Source organism: Pelophylax lessonae (assembly GCF_965119305.1).
Source record: "Pelophylax lessonae genome assembly, chromosome: 12".
Classification (NCBI taxonomy): domain Eukaryota; kingdom Metazoa; phylum Chordata; class Amphibia; order Anura; family Ranidae; genus Pelophylax; species Pelophylax lessonae.
In genome coordinates this window covers 57,180,187-57,195,652 of record NC_138779.1, presented here as the reverse complement: position 1 = coordinate 57,195,652, position 15,466 = coordinate 57,180,187, and the positions used below count along the sequence as shown (strand labels likewise).

General features: G+C 42.4%; 1 protein-coding gene across 1 annotated transcript; it reads left to right on the top strand.

Annotated features, from left to right (window-relative positions):
• The first annotated feature begins 257 nt into the window (after nt 1-257).
• Nucleotides 258-12,743, top strand: CHMP2A (charged multivesicular body protein 2A). The gene is made up of 5 exons (XM_082274226.1): nt 258-437; nt 2,558-2,737; nt 3,666-3,796; nt 5,721-5,782; nt 12,512-12,743. Exons 1-5 carry the CDS (start codon nt 270-272, stop codon nt 12,631-12,633), a joined length of 663 nt encoding a protein of 220 aa, XP_082130352.1. The 5' UTR covers nt 258-269; the 3' UTR covers nt 12,634-12,743.
• The last annotated feature ends 2,723 nt before the right edge of the window (nt 12,744-15,466 follow it).

Sequence of the window (15,466 nt, the reverse complement as noted above, 5' to 3'; positions counted from 1 at the left end):
TTTTATCTTGCTTGCATTTAATTAAGACTAAAACTTTGTTTTGGATTAATATAAATTTGATGCTAATAAATATTCATATCTGTCCTAAAATAGGTTTATTCCGATTAATAATTGTGGAACCTTATGCTGCTACACTAGACAGCAAGTATCTGGGACATCCATTTATGTATTTTTACTTTCTACAGGTCCTCACAATGCTGCCAATCTTTGTAAACCTTTGCACATCCTGTAATATGTTTTCTTTATCATGCAGACACTGAGAAGTAAACATGGATCTCTTGTTCGGAAAGCGGAAGACCCCAGAGGAGATGCTGCGGCAGAATCAACGGGCCCTTAACCGTGCCATCAGGGAGCTCGACCGCGAGCGACAGAAACTCGAGCAGCAAGAGAAGAAAGTTATAGCAGATATTAAGAAAATGGCTAAACAGGGACAGATGGTCAGTGATGTATATAAAAAATCCAATTTTGTTTCTGCAACCACTCGCACTTTTAGAAGTCAGTTGTTTCTTGTAACCGTTATCTCTTATGGTGGAACTCCCCTTTCTTTTCTTTTAATACAGTGACAGCCAATCACCAAAGTAGTAGGAATGGCATGGATGCTGTCACTTGCATTGTAAATGTCCAATATAAAAAGTAATGAGGTAATTGGCGCTGCCTAAAAGATGTGTAAAAGACTAGGATAAAAACAATAACTTATATACAGAAAATCATCATATATATATATATATATATATATATATATATATATATATATATATATATATATATATATATATATATATATATATATATATATATATATATATAATTGATATAGATATAAAGTGCAATAATACAATAGCAGTGCATTCACAAACCTGTGCATTCACAAACCTATATATATATATATATATATATATATATATATATATATAGTGTGTGTGTGTGTGTGTGTGTGTGTGTGTGTGTATATCTTCTATAAAAACATAAAGTGCAATACCAGTGCGCACACCAACAAATGTGTATATATCTTATATATACACACACACACACACACACACACACACACACACACACACACACACACACACACACACATACATACGTGATTATAGTGGGGGTAGCCAGCTAAAAAAAGTCTGGCCAATGAATACTTAATTAACCGAACGAAAAAAATGGCTTAATTCTAGCTGAGATAAAATGCAGTATTACCATGCACTAAAAGAAAGTGACGAAAAGGTGTTATTGATATAGTGAAATCCGAAATAAGGTGTATAAGTGCGATATGGTCCTAAAGGGACCAATAGAAGTATGTGTGATCCAAAAAGTGCTATTGGTGCAGATGGTCCAGATTAAGGGTGTCAATCATAGAACCCGTATTACTAAAAGGTGAAAAAAAATTGATTTATATATAATTAATATGTAGCAGTGATCTAAAATCAATCGATCAAATGAATAAAAAAATGTCCATAGAAAGGTGAGCTATGGCAATGATCAGCTCCGTGGGTGATTCTTGTGGTGCTCCAGTTTTTTAAGTGCCAGATGTGGAGACAGTGACCCCCCCCCCCCCCTTATTTCCAATCTCCCCCGCACTCACCAGAAGTCAGCACCCCTGCAGGGGTAATCAGCGTGTAAAACACAGATGCACTCTCCGGTCAGATGGTATTCCTATAAGCTGATCCCTCTGGTAAAATAATCCTGAAGCCGTATATGCCATGTGTATTATGTACCAAGCATACTCATAGGGAATATGTCCAGGGTGCTGTATTACTTTGTCACAGTTGCCAAATCATCCCTGTAATGACTGACATGTCCACATTCATTATAATTGCCTTTAATGTAAAAGAAGAAAATGAGCAGCTCAGTTTGTTAAATAATGGCTTCTAAAAAGAAAAGAGAGAACCATTAAAGAATCAGGGCACTTCAAAGCAAAGTGTACTTATTCTTTTTGCCCATTTAACCCTGACCTAACCAAACCCACCTCCTCCATAGGTGCATACTTATCTTGATTTGACAGGCCATGGTTCCACTGTTTGTGTACCTCCAGCGGTTCAAGTCTTACTGTCCCGACTGCAACTGCTCATTACACCCACATAGACTTTAATGGGACCATCTCTGACCAACAACACCATGCTTCTGTGCAATATAAATAAAGTCCCACTTTGTGACACTTCATTTGTGTCATCACACCATAGGGTGGTGCGATGACATGGATTGCCTTCCAGTGCAATGCAGACATCTAGCATTTTACAGCATCTTCCACTGCGTTGCAAAAAATGGATCAATTATAAGTTGGGCACAAAAGGGGAAAAAACAAACCAAAAAGCAGTTATGGCTGGCAGTCTTGCTTTTTGTCTAGCGCTTTCCATTGCAGTAATCCTTCTACATCATTAAACATGGTAGACTGAGGACATCCTGTAAATACAAGATGTCATGGACCGGCCCCTAAGGGGGCGTTACTTCAGCTCTCAGTATTCACATTGTAATGAGAGCAGTATCTAAGGAACATTTGGCCTGAAAACAGACACTGCATACTGCAGTACCATTACAGTATTTTTTTTTATTTTTTTGTTTTTAGGATGCTGTGAAGATAATGGCCAAGGACCTGGTCCGTACCCGACGCTACGTGAAGAAGTTCATTATGATGCGAGCCAACATTCAGGCTGTCTCTCTTAAGATCCAGACGTTAAAGTCTAATAACTCCATGGCCCAGGCGATGAAAGGGGTGACTAAAGCCATGGCCACCATGAACAGACAGGTGAGAATGCCTATGTTTCAGTTACCACAGGGGGGGGGACAGAGTGCCTTCTATTCATTGAGAAAATACACAGCCTTCTGTGAATGACTGAGCATCACTCAGCTCGACTGCAACAAGAAACACTTTTAATTGTCAGACATGAGCCCACCTCATTGTGCATTTTATCCAGTGGGCTTAGCCATTGGTGGAGGGGGCAGAGTCATGTCTGACCAGGGTGAGAATGTCTGTCTGACCTATTTAGGTACCTATAGCAGTTTTTCAAAAAAGGATTAAAAAAAGTTGGGATTAAAAATTGAAAGTTTAGTTTTGAGTGGAAAGGTGGGAGTTAGAGGCCATTCAGGTCATACCCCCTTTTTTTTTTTTTCCCTTGCTTTTATTTTGGATAGGGTATATAACCTGTAAGGTTTATTTTTGCCATCTGTGTCCCATTGGGGAGATTTACCTTCATCTCCTGTCCCATAGCCAAACAGCAAGTGAGATGATTTCCTGCACATTAAGGGAATGTTATGGCCCCCCCCCCACCAGAATTAGTGTCCCCATAGGAAGATTTACCCTCTATTACTTTTATGGGAACAACCCAAAGTTTGGGATTTTCTTTTACTTTAACTTTCAATGATAATGGTAAACAGGACAAATAGAGAGGGAGAATCTCCCTAATGGGGACACCGACGGGGGTTCTAGTTCCTCTCCCTTCTATTCAAAACTAAAAAAAAAGTTTTGCATTTTAGTTATACTTTAATACATCACATTTGGATAGTGGGTTTTACCAGACACTTAAAAAAAGAACCACTTGGTCTTTTTGTGCTGTCAGTTTTCAGTGGTTCTGTGTTTTTAGCTCTCATTTTACATAGTACAGTCAAGTCGGAGTCGGTTACATGGCAGATAATTTGATGGTTGGGTTCTAATCAGGAAATCTCTTCACCTGCAGCTGAAATTGCCCCAAATCCAGAAGATCATGATGGAGTTTGAGAAGCAGGCAGAGATTATGGACATGAAGGAGGAGATGATGAATGATGCTATCGATGATGCTATGGGGGATGAGGATGATGAAGAAGAAACGTATGTATACTCTGTGATCTGCTGCATGTATAGGTGTAGAGGGGGATGTAGGAGCTGGTTTAAAGTTGTAATACAGCACATTTTACCTATTTTACAGTCAACGTAGATGTGACATTCAAAAGGTTGTAAAACGCACTTTTTTTTTTTTTTTTTTTACTCTGCAAGACAATGGCATTATGAAATACTTACCTTAGAATGAAGCCCTCCAGCGGCGCGCTGTCATCTTTGACAGGACTTCCATCTTCACCCGGTCTTCATTCCGGGTTTGAGTGCTCCAACTTTGCTTGACCTATCCGTGATCACGCCCATGGAACTCTGAAGCGATGGCACGGATAGCTGTCCCCTCAACGTCACCGGCTGCATGCACTGTCAATATCTCCGAAACACTGCAGTTTTAGGAGATATTCACTGTACCCTACAGCCTTATTATAGTCAAAAGGAAGACTTTACTACCATTTTAAGTTTGCTGTGTGCACCGCGTAATATAAATAGCCATTTTTAAAAATCGAATCCTTGGTTTCACCTTTATTTCATTCTTTGATACAGCTTAGTGTGGCTGATTTTCTGCAGCCACTTATTGTTCACTTGCACTCCATCTATGGCTGCATGGCATTTATCAGGGTGGTTTCCCTGATGGTGACAACACTGGACCATGCCTGTGTAATGTGTATTAAAACAGGCAGTTGTAGTCTCCTTTTTGAAGCCTATGTGAGAGGGAAACAGGAACAGATCATTGTCAACTAATACCAGGAAGGGCGTAATAAAGGACCCTCATTGGTGGATCATCTGTGATTATTATACTGAAAGCTGTAGATTTGAAAAGATTGAAAATTACTTTTAAAATGTTGAAGATTTTTAATGGTTGGATTTTCTTCTTTGCTTTAAAGCTGATCTCCAGTCTTCCCTTCAGTCTTGCACAGTTGTACAGGCTCCTCTCCTGTACTGAAATTGCTTACTCTGATTTCACTGCACACTGTGAGCTTCTCACAATGTGCATTAGAAGCTGCAGCAAGTTATATAGAGCCTATACCTGATTTCCTGGCTGGGGGACATCCAGCATCATCTATCCCTTTCTTCCCCAGCCTGACTGTCTTACTCACCCCTTTCATTCATTGGATTTCAAATCTTTCAATCGTAGAGACCAGCATGATATTTGGGTGTTACCTAGGGTGTTTTTTTATTCATGCAAATTCAGTCTGCCTAGGAACACACACTCTTTCAGGGTGCTGTGATGTTTTCAGGAAGTTACTGTACCCTGTTGGCCCCTCCCACCAGTCATTAATGGCACTTTTCCACTGCAAGTACCGGCTCGGCTCTACTTGGCCCTGCTTGGCCCGGTTTGCTTTTCCACTGCTGGTACCGCATGGTACGGTGTTGGAACGGTTCGGTACGGTACGGTATGGTTTGCTTTTTCACTAAAGTAGTACTAAAGTTAAGTGGGTGGGATAACAACGATTCTCTGACCAATCAGTGGCTAGTAGTGACTGCATGCAAAGGATTGTGGGATATGGTACCGGGTATGGTACCTCTTGGAACCACAATCGAGGTGGTACTGTTTTTGAGAGCCGTACCGTTCGGTTCCATGCAGTACAGAACCGTTCCTACACCGTACCATGCGGTACCAGCAGTGGAAAAGCACAAAAGCGAGCCGAACCATTCGGTTCCATGCAGTGGAAAAGCGCCATAACTGTCTGTTAATAGAGAAGCACCGAGACCCAGTGAAGACCTCACTCGGTCTAAAATAAGGTAGGAAATGGAAACGTTTTTTTAATACTTCCAGTAGCATGTTGATAAGGGGAAGGAAGGAACCAGAGAAGGAAAAATATAAGCAGATTAAACTTCAGCTTTAATATGACATTGCTGCACTATGCATCAGTAATAAAGGCTGTGATCCTTTTCTTCTTCTTTTTTTTTTTTCCTTTAGTGACGCTGTGGTATCTCAAGTATTGGATGAACTGGGCCTTAATCTTACAGATGAACTCTCCAGTGAGTATTTCCCACAAAATATAAACTTTAAAAATAAGCATTGCTAATTTTACACTTTAAAATTCAAATATGGGACTGTCAGCCTTGTGATCCTGACAGCAAAGCCAACTTTGTAGTTTCCTGTGTCACCTGCCTCCTGGTTTGACTTTGAATGATCACACCTCCTATTCATTATCCAGTGAGCAGGTGATAGGAAGGTTTCCTCTGCCTGGCGGTGCAGAGAGGGCCAAACCAATGTCTGTAGAGTTCAGAAAGAATTTTAATCTTGTTAGAATGGGATAAAACAGCCAACATGTTTATTGGGGGTTCAGGTATCGCTCTTCATCAGGACTTTTCTTGCTGTTCTAACCTCCAATAGGACCAAAGAATGATTGTATTATTTGTATTTGAAAGAAATAGGCTGCACAGTGTGGCAGGGATGTGTAAATCACAGGATTGACTGCACAGGATTACGCCAAATACCTGGAGTGTAAAAACTCTATATTGGTTGACCTAAAGCAGACCTCAGGTCTTGTGCTTTTAAAAAGCATGTTTTGTTTTTTGTCACACATTCACTGTAGAAATAATATATGCAATTTGATTTGGAGCAATCACATATTTATTCAGAAACTAGGGACTATCCGTGCTAAAATATACAGGGGCATCTCATAAAATTAGAAAATCACCAAAAAGTTAATTTCAGTAGTTCAATTCAAAAAGTTAAACTCATATATATTTTATATTGCTGCATTACACACAGAGTGATATATTTCAAGCATTTCTTTCTTTTAATTTTGATGATTAGGTCTTACAGCTAGTGAAAACACAAAATTAAATATCTCAGAAAATTTGAATATTACATAGGACCAATAAAAAAGGATTTTTTAATATAGAAATGTTGGCTGACTGAAAAGTATGTCCATGTACAGTATAGTATGCACTCGATACTTGATCGGGACTCTTTTTGCATGAATTGCTGGCATGGCGGCGATCAGCCTGTGGCACTGCTGAGGTGTTATGAAATCCCAGATTGCTTTAATAGCAGCCTTCAACTCGTCTGCATTGTTGGGACTGCGGTCTCTCATCTTCCTCTTGACAATACCCTACAGATTCTCTATGGGGTTTAGCTTAGGCGAGTTTTCTGGCTGATCAAGCACAGTGATACCATGATCATTAAACCAGGTATTGGTACCTCTTGGCAGTGTGGGCAGGTACCAAGTACAGCTGGAAAGTTAAATCCGAATCTCCATAAAGCTGGTCAGCAGAGGGAAACATGAAGTGCTCTAGAATTTACTGGTAGTGAGCTGTGCTAATTTTGGACTTAATAAAACACAGTGGATCAACACCAGCAAATAACATGGCTCCCCAAATCATCATGGACTGTGGAAAACGTTGCACTTCATTTGGAAGTCAAGGTTCCAGAGTCTGGAGGAAGAGTGGAGAGACACAGAATCCAAGTTGAATGAGGTCCAGTGTGAAGTTTCCAGAGTCAGTAATGGTTTGGGGAGCCATGTCATCTGCTGGTGTTGGTCCACTGTGTTTCATCAAGCCCCAAGTCGGAGCAGCCCTCTAGCAGGAAATTCTAGAGCACTTCACGCTTCCCTCTGCTGACCAGCTTTATGGAGATGCTGATTTCATTTTCCTGCAGGACTTTGCATCTGCCCAAACTGTCTAAAATACCAATACCTGGTTTAACAACCATGGTATCACTGTGTTTGATTGGCCAGCAAACTCACCTGACCTAAACCCCATTGAAAATCTGTAGGCAATTGTCAAAAGGGAAGATGAGACACCATGCAGACTTGCCTAATATCAGTAAGGCAACATTAAAAATCTTTTTTTTTTTTTTTTATTGGTCTTATGTAATCTTCTAATTTTCTGAGATACAGAATTTTGGGTTTTCACTAGCTGTAAGCCATAATCGTCAAAATTAAAAGAAATAAATGCTTAAAATATATCACTGTGTGTAAGGCATCTATAAAATATATTTCACTTTTTCAACAAGAGTTTCACTTTTTCAGTTGAATTACTGAAATAAAATACCTTTTTGATGATCTAATTTACATTATACATCAGCAGCCAGCATCAAATTTGTTTAATACAAATGAAAACCATATAGCCAGAGAACAATGCAGCACTTGATGAAAGGTAGGAATATATAATAGTTCATAAAGTCCTTATGAAGAGCCAGCCTGAAGAAGAAATATCCCAGCACCAGCTTCAGTGTGATGCAGTCACCAACAAGTCCTATAGCATGTTTACAGTCTGACCAATCTCTTGTAGCATATCTGCAGTCTCCGAACATCTCCACTTTCTGACCACTTTCTCTATTGGTATTTTCCCTGAATATTCTATGCAGCCCTTTTAGAGATGTCAGAGGCTGCACTTAAGCCCCCTTATATCAAGAAAGTTGACCATCGCTGCTGCAACAGCTGAATTGTTAGCTGAACTTGAGTTTTAGAGCCAGTAGTGATGAACCTTTGTCCACATGAGACAGGATTTGTATCCCCATCCAAAAAAAAAAAACACTTTAATGCAGTTCAGAAGCAATTTTTCAATGATCTCAAGGGAGTCTCAAATGTCAAACTGACACCATCAACCGCCCTTTTAAAGTTGAAATCCAGGAATTCAGCAACTTTGCAAAAAGTGCAGGTACACTATAAGTTAAATTAGGTGCTTGTCCTCTTTGGGTCTTATCACTATTACTGGCTGTGAGAGGAGAGAAGCACACAGAGCAGCGTTATCCGGTGTCCTCCTCTGTTGCCCATTCACAGAAGTCTTTGTATTTTGTGAGTTCACTTAATACAAAGGCTTCTGTGAATGGGCAGAAATGGCAATTCTAGCAACTCTGCTCTTGAAGGAGCGGAGACCCCAGGGAGCAGCATCGGAGCTCTGGAATCTATCTTCTTGGAGCACAATAAACCTGTCAGATGTAAATATTCGAGATAAGTCTGGGAGGCACCAGGCACCTGGCACCTTGTTGGACTTAACTCATTGTATGCCTGCAGTTTTTACAAAGTAGCTGAATTCCTGGAGTTTAGCTTTAATGTTTCTTTTGTCTTTTACTTTAAGTCCATCTGAAACATGTCTATCTAAGACTACTCTGTCCAAGGGTTGATTACACTGTGATTTGACTTCCCATATGAGGGTGACAACCCAGTTAATTTTGAAGTGGGAAAATCCATTGGCAGGATCAACAGGTCGTAAGACAGGTTTAGCGGCACTTCAAAGATCTGAATCCAGTGGTCACCCCACCCTGGCCAGGGAGCATGCGCAGACCACAGCTCCGCGCTAGGTCAGTTGCAACAAAGCCCCATTGGATGGGGGCTGGCCAGCGAGTTAAACACCTTAAGAGGTCGCATACAACCAGATCTCAGCCTGAGTCGCAGCATTCCTCCTGGCCGACAGCCCACTATTTTGATGGCGAGGAGGTTCTGTCTGGAGCGGTGCCCGCCTGGTTCCTGGTATGGTGAGTAGCTATCCCCCTCCCCTGGAGGGTTGTGGGGTGGACGGCGGCCCCTCCCTGGGACGGTCGGACCTGTGGGTCCCCCTCAGGACCCCCCTTGGTTGTTGGTGGTCCCTGTGGGTCATCTGGTATCCATCCACAACCCCCACCATCTTTGGTAGTGTGGTGGGTTGGGATGGTGACTGGGGCTGGTGTGCTGCACTGTACCGGTCGTAGCCTATTTGCTTCAATTGGTCGGCTGCCATGTTTGTGTAGTCCAGCGGCCATTTTTCGTTGGTCCGGCGTGCTAATAGAGCTGCGGAAATGACACAGGATCCTCTGGGGGGGCGATATTGGCTATGGGAGCTCCTCCTTTCCCCTGGTGTGGACTCCTGGGTTTTTCCTTTCCTGAACTGCTTTGTGCGGGTACAAAAATTCATAATTAAGTCCATTCGCATGCTCACGGCATCCCTTCATCAGGGGGGGCTTTCTTCTATCGACATCAAGGATGCTTACCTGCACATTCCAATATGTGCCTGCACCAGCGCTTCCTCATTTTTGCTGTGGGAGAGGAGCATTGCCAGTTTGTGGCATCATTACCCTTTGGTCTCCTCCCCACTCCTCTGGTCTTCACAAAAGTGTTGGCCCCAGTTCTGGCGTTGCTGTGTCTGCGGGGGATTGCGGTACTGGGCTATCTGGACGACCTCCTCTTGCGAGTGGAGTCCTCTGCCGCCTTTTTGGACGACGTGGAGAACACTATCCAGACCCTGAAGATGTTTGGTTGGCTTCTAAATTACCAGAAGTCTGCTCTGATTTTATCCAGAAAATTGAATTATCTGGGTCTGACTCTCGATTCAGCTCTAGCCAGAGTTTTCCTTCCTCTGGACAAACTCCAGAAGTTGCATGCTGCAATTCATCTACTGCTGTTCCACAGATGGTCCTCCCTCCGGACTTGCATGCGGGTGCTGGGCCTGATTGGTTTCTACCTTCGAGGCGGTTTCGTTTGCACAGTTTCATACAAGGTCCCTTCAAAAGGGGATCCTGGTGAAATGGGTCAAGTGTCCGAGGTCTCTGGACAATCCGATTCGGCTTAGCTGGGAAACCAGGGGGGGTCCCTGTTCTGGTGGCTTTGCTTTCCAGCTCTTTGGCAGTGCAAATCCTTTTTCTCCTTGTATTGGACAGTGGTCGCTACAGATGCCAGTCTGTCCGAATAGGGAGATGTCCTGGGACTGAGCTCCGCTTAGGGTTGTTGGATGCTGAAAGAGTCCATACTACCGGTCAGTGTCTTGAAACTTGGGGTGATCAGGCTGTGCCTGGATCGCTGGATGGATTGACTCTGGGGGCTCCCAGTATGGATCCAGTCGGACAATGCCAGGCTGGTGGTCTATGTCTACCACCAGGGCAGAACAAAGAGAGTGTTGGCAATCCTAGAAGTAGCCAGCATTCTTCGAAGTGCAGAACGCTCGTTCCGGGCCCTCTCCACCGTAAACATTACAGGAGGGAAAAACTGTCAGGCCGACTATCTCAGTCGGCAGGCGTTGGACCACGGAGAGTGGTCCTTTTCACACCTTGTTTTTCATTAGATAGGTCTCCGGTGGGGCTCCCCGAGGTGGATGTTGGTGTCCCGGCTCAACAGAGAGGTACCGAGGTTTGTGGCTATTCTGGAGGGCACCACGGATGGGCTGGTGGCCTCGTGGGGTCAGTATCGTCTGATATACGCTTTTCCTTCTCTCAAGCTTCTGCCGTGGCTTTTGCGCAGGTTTGAGGCCAAGGAGATTCCGGTCAGTCTGGTGGCCCCCGGACTGGCCTCACCTGTCTTGGTACACTGACCTGGTGCGACTGGTCGCCGATGTCCCTTGGAGACTGCCTGTCAGAGAGGATCTATTGTTCCAAGGGCCAGTCTTCCAATCCTGCCTTAGTCGCTGGCTTTGGCGGCCTGGCTGTTGGATAGCTGTTTGCTTAGTTCAGAGATTCTGACACTGCTGAAGGCTAGGAGGTCTACCTCTAGGAAGATCTACCATCATACGTGATACGTGAAAAGCATACATTTCGTGGTGTTAAACAATCCGGGTTCACCCTCATTCCTTTTCTGTGGCTCGGATTTTGACTTTCCTTCAATGAGGTGTCAAGCAGAAATTGGCTTTGAGTACAATCAAAGGCCAGGTGTGGGCCTTGGGGGTCTTCTTTCAACGACCCCTGGCCATGCACTCTCTGGTGCATACTTTTTTCAAGGGGCTCGACATCTGACTCCACCTGGCCAAGTCTTTTTTTTTTTTTTTTTTTCCTGCCTAGTGCCCTTCTCCTGTAGGGGACAATATAACCTATGGTTTGAATAATGGAGTGCTGTGTTCGTCAATTAACTCAGAGAAATATATTTTACAGTAAGTACAAAAGCACAAAAATCCAGTTCTTCTGCTACTGCTATTTGTCACTATTTTAGCGCTGCTTTTTTGTTTTTTACAATTGCACAGCAGCTGGTGTGTGTGTGTGTGTGTGTGTGTGTGTGTGTGTGTGTATGTATATGTATATATATATATATATATATATATATATATATATATAAATGTGTGTGGTTTTATTATGAATGGGCTGCTAACGCCCATTTCTTCTTGCTTTTTTTTTGTTTTGTTTTTTAGTAGTGCAATGTAACTGATGGTATATTCGTTCTGGTGCAGTGCATTGGGTTCTGGCACTAGAGTGCCATTCACAATGACAGGCACCACAATACCTCGGGGGCCTGATCTGTCCTATACTCTTAGCATGGTGGGAGGAAGGTGTGGAGAGTGGGGGTTTATTGTAATTAGGGGCCCGCAGAAGCTCTAAAGTAGACTTGGCTGGGGAGGGGGGGGGCCCGAGGGGCATCGGCACAGTAAGCTCCCAAGGGGGTGCCGGGTCCCTTGGGTGCCTCACCTAGGCCTTTAGGGGCACCCTGGTTATATCATTTTGGCACGATCTTGGGGCTCCCCAAGGAATTAGCTAGAACCCTGAGGTACTCTGCGCAATTTATGTACAAGTTGTGGTATAAGCTATACTTTCTCATGATGTATCATCTTGATCTATGTACTGCTAACGGAATATGTTGTTGTATGTTGAAAATATTTAATAAAAACTTATTGAAAAGACAGGCACCACAATATGTCACCCATAGAGCAGATGCGTTGCCACAACGCACAAGTAATATTGGGCCCCAAGTGTTCATGCACTTGCACTGTAAGGGTGGTTGTTTTGCTGTCACTGCATAAGCTTTGTTTTTTGCATCCAATATCTGTTTATGGTACATGTCATCCTCTTCTTGCACTATGCAGGCCTACCGAGTACAGGAGGATCCCTCAGCGTGGCCGGAGGGAAGAGAGCGGAGCCTACGGCTGCCCTGGCCGATGCAGATGCAGACCTGGAAGAGCGACTGAACAATCTGCGACGGGACTAACGTGTTAAATAACGTATTACATGGACTCCAAGTTTTATCTATATATTTTTTTCTGTTATGAGTGAGGATAATAGGTGGATAGGGTGGAACCTGGCGGAGGTTTAAATTAATGATTTGCGCATTTAACGCTTTGGCCTAAAGCCAGTTTCACGGCACCTATAGTGGATGCCAGTTTCTGCCCTCAGCTTTTGGCTGGTTCTGATTTCTTCTGTAGCTCAGACACTCCCTTTCCACAAAGATTATTTAAGTCCGAGAAGACTGTTCTGTCTTCATCTTGTGTCCTAATTCTGCCTTCATACTGGGTGACACATTATTATATAAAATATATACAATCTGTAAAACCAAAGGCTTAAAGAGCACCCGTGAACATAATGTCATTATTAAGGAAGCTGAGGGAGGTAGTCTCCATTCATGTTTTTCCAATAATGGGAGGTAGACTCTGTACATGGTTTTTCCAATAATGGGAGGTAGATTCTGTACATGGTTCTTCCAACAACGGGAGGTAGACTTTGTACATGGTTCTTCCAATAATGGGAGGTAGACTTTGTACATGGTTCTTCCAATAATGGGAGGTAGACTGTGTACATGGTTCTTCCAATAATGAAGGTCTTGGAGTGTTTTTGAGGTGTCTGGTTTAGGGCCCACCCTAGTGCTGAGTGCCTTAATGTTGTCTTTATAGTACTGGAGCAATGTTGAAAGATTATATTTCACAGGCCCAACTGTTATTTAGCATCTCAGGATAACATGGTAGGTGTAAAAACCCAAGTTAGGATTTGCTATATGTAAATTCAAAAAATGACTTCTCCTTTTGAGGCCTGTTAACAGGTGACCCAATTGTGGTTTTTAGGCTGCAGCCTCTCCTATCGTGGACCTCTCAGTAGTTATTCTGTTTTTATGGATTATGTTTGGGTCCCTAATACAAATAGCTTGAAACTGATCTGAAAAGTTTATTGTAAAAAAAATACGCCAATGCATTTCAGGGGAAAGGCCCCCTTCAGGGCATAATCATAACGTGTGGATATGCTGTTATCTCAGCCTCAAAGCAGTCATTTTAATTGATCTTGTCTGAAGTTAATCTCACACCTTATATTTAAGCCCTGAAGTAGGGAGAGGTAGTTCCCCCCAAATGCATTGGAGGTATTTTATAACAACTTCAGGCTCTTAGACCATTTGTACTTGGGCGTTCCTAACTTTACTCATAAGATGTAATTTGCATAGTCATCCTTCATAGCTGCAATGATAGTATGTATATTTAAAGGGGTGTGGTTTATTGGTGGAGGTGGTACAAATCCATTTGTATGAAAGGCAGGATTAACCCTTTTAAAAGGCACTAAGAACTCCATTACGGAATAAAACACAAGTCCCTACCTTCTCTACCCACCTCTATAAAAAAAAAGGCTGCACATTTTGGTGCTCTAAAGTTCTGCAACTGCTGAGGGTAGCTCAGGGGGGAAAAGATTATCCATAGTTGTCCTGCTTTTTAGTGTCATGTCTGTTATTACAGGGCAATTCCTACAAGCGGGCATCAGAAGGAGGCAGCGGCAAATAAAATGTAAACTGCAGTGACCTCTGTGCCATTAATCCTGCTATTCATCTGACCAATTTCTGGCCCTTGTCCTGATCTGGGTTGCGGAAATTGTTTGAAGGCCTCTGGAATGCGACTCTAGTGGAGAGGAAGAGAACTGCAGGCTAGCGGTCACAATGGTTCCTCAGACTTTGACTTTGGAACAGAGATTTTTTTTTTCTTTTTTTATATCCGGGTCACAGAGGTGACTGTAGCTTACATTTAAGTGTCATCCCTGTTGGCTCGCTCCTGAACTGATTGCTGATTTTGGGTGGCTCTCTGTTTTGGGTCTGATTTATCTTTATGGTGGTCTATCTCTGTATGTCCTTTATAGTCCATTCCTGTAAAGATGTGTCTTTGTATAATACATTTTACTATAATTAAAAAAGAATAAAAAAAAAATAAAAGTGTATTTATCATAAGACATTTAGTTCCTCTCCTTCAGTTTCATTCACTACGTGAAAAAAATTATTCTTTTATGGTATTTCTAGGTTATAACACCAAGGGATAGTTGATCCAGGGAATATCCCTTTTTCCTCTTGGAAGATGACGAAGGAAATGTTTTTTTCCCTGCAAATTTTTTTGCCTTTCTCTTGATCTATTGTGGGTATTTGATTGTGTGTGTGTGTGTATGTATGTGTGTGTGTATGTATGTATGTATGTATGTATGTGTGTGTGTGTATATATATATATATAATTTTTTTTTTTGTCCATGTTAGTTTATCTAGATGGACTTGGTCTTCAGCCTGACTATGTAACTAGAGTCACAGATGGCACTAGAAGCCTAATGGAAAACGAGGCACTGGATACAAATTTTATGGTAGATCTGAGAGAGTCAGTGGCTCTGGTAAGACTGCTTTTCAGAAAACAGGAACAAGGGGACCCAAAATTGAGAATCCACATATATTCAGTTTAATGAGAGCGCCAAACAAAAGGTCCAACAGCCCAAAATCCAGCACAGTGACTAACCAGCATTAGGTTAGTCAGTTAGAATCCCAACCACGGCATACCTGCCTGGAATTTACATATTCTCCCTGTGCCTGCATGGGTTTCCTTCAGGTATTCCGGTTTCCTACCACATACCAAAGATATACTGGTAGGATAATTGGATCCTGTCTGAATTGGCCTTAGTATGTGTATGTATGGATGCAAGTTGGCAACCTTTAGGTTGTACAGGGACTGGTAACAGGGACTGATGTGATTGTACAATATATAAAGTGCTGCATAAATTGAGAGTAAATGGGTACAGGATAACCCAAATCGATGATG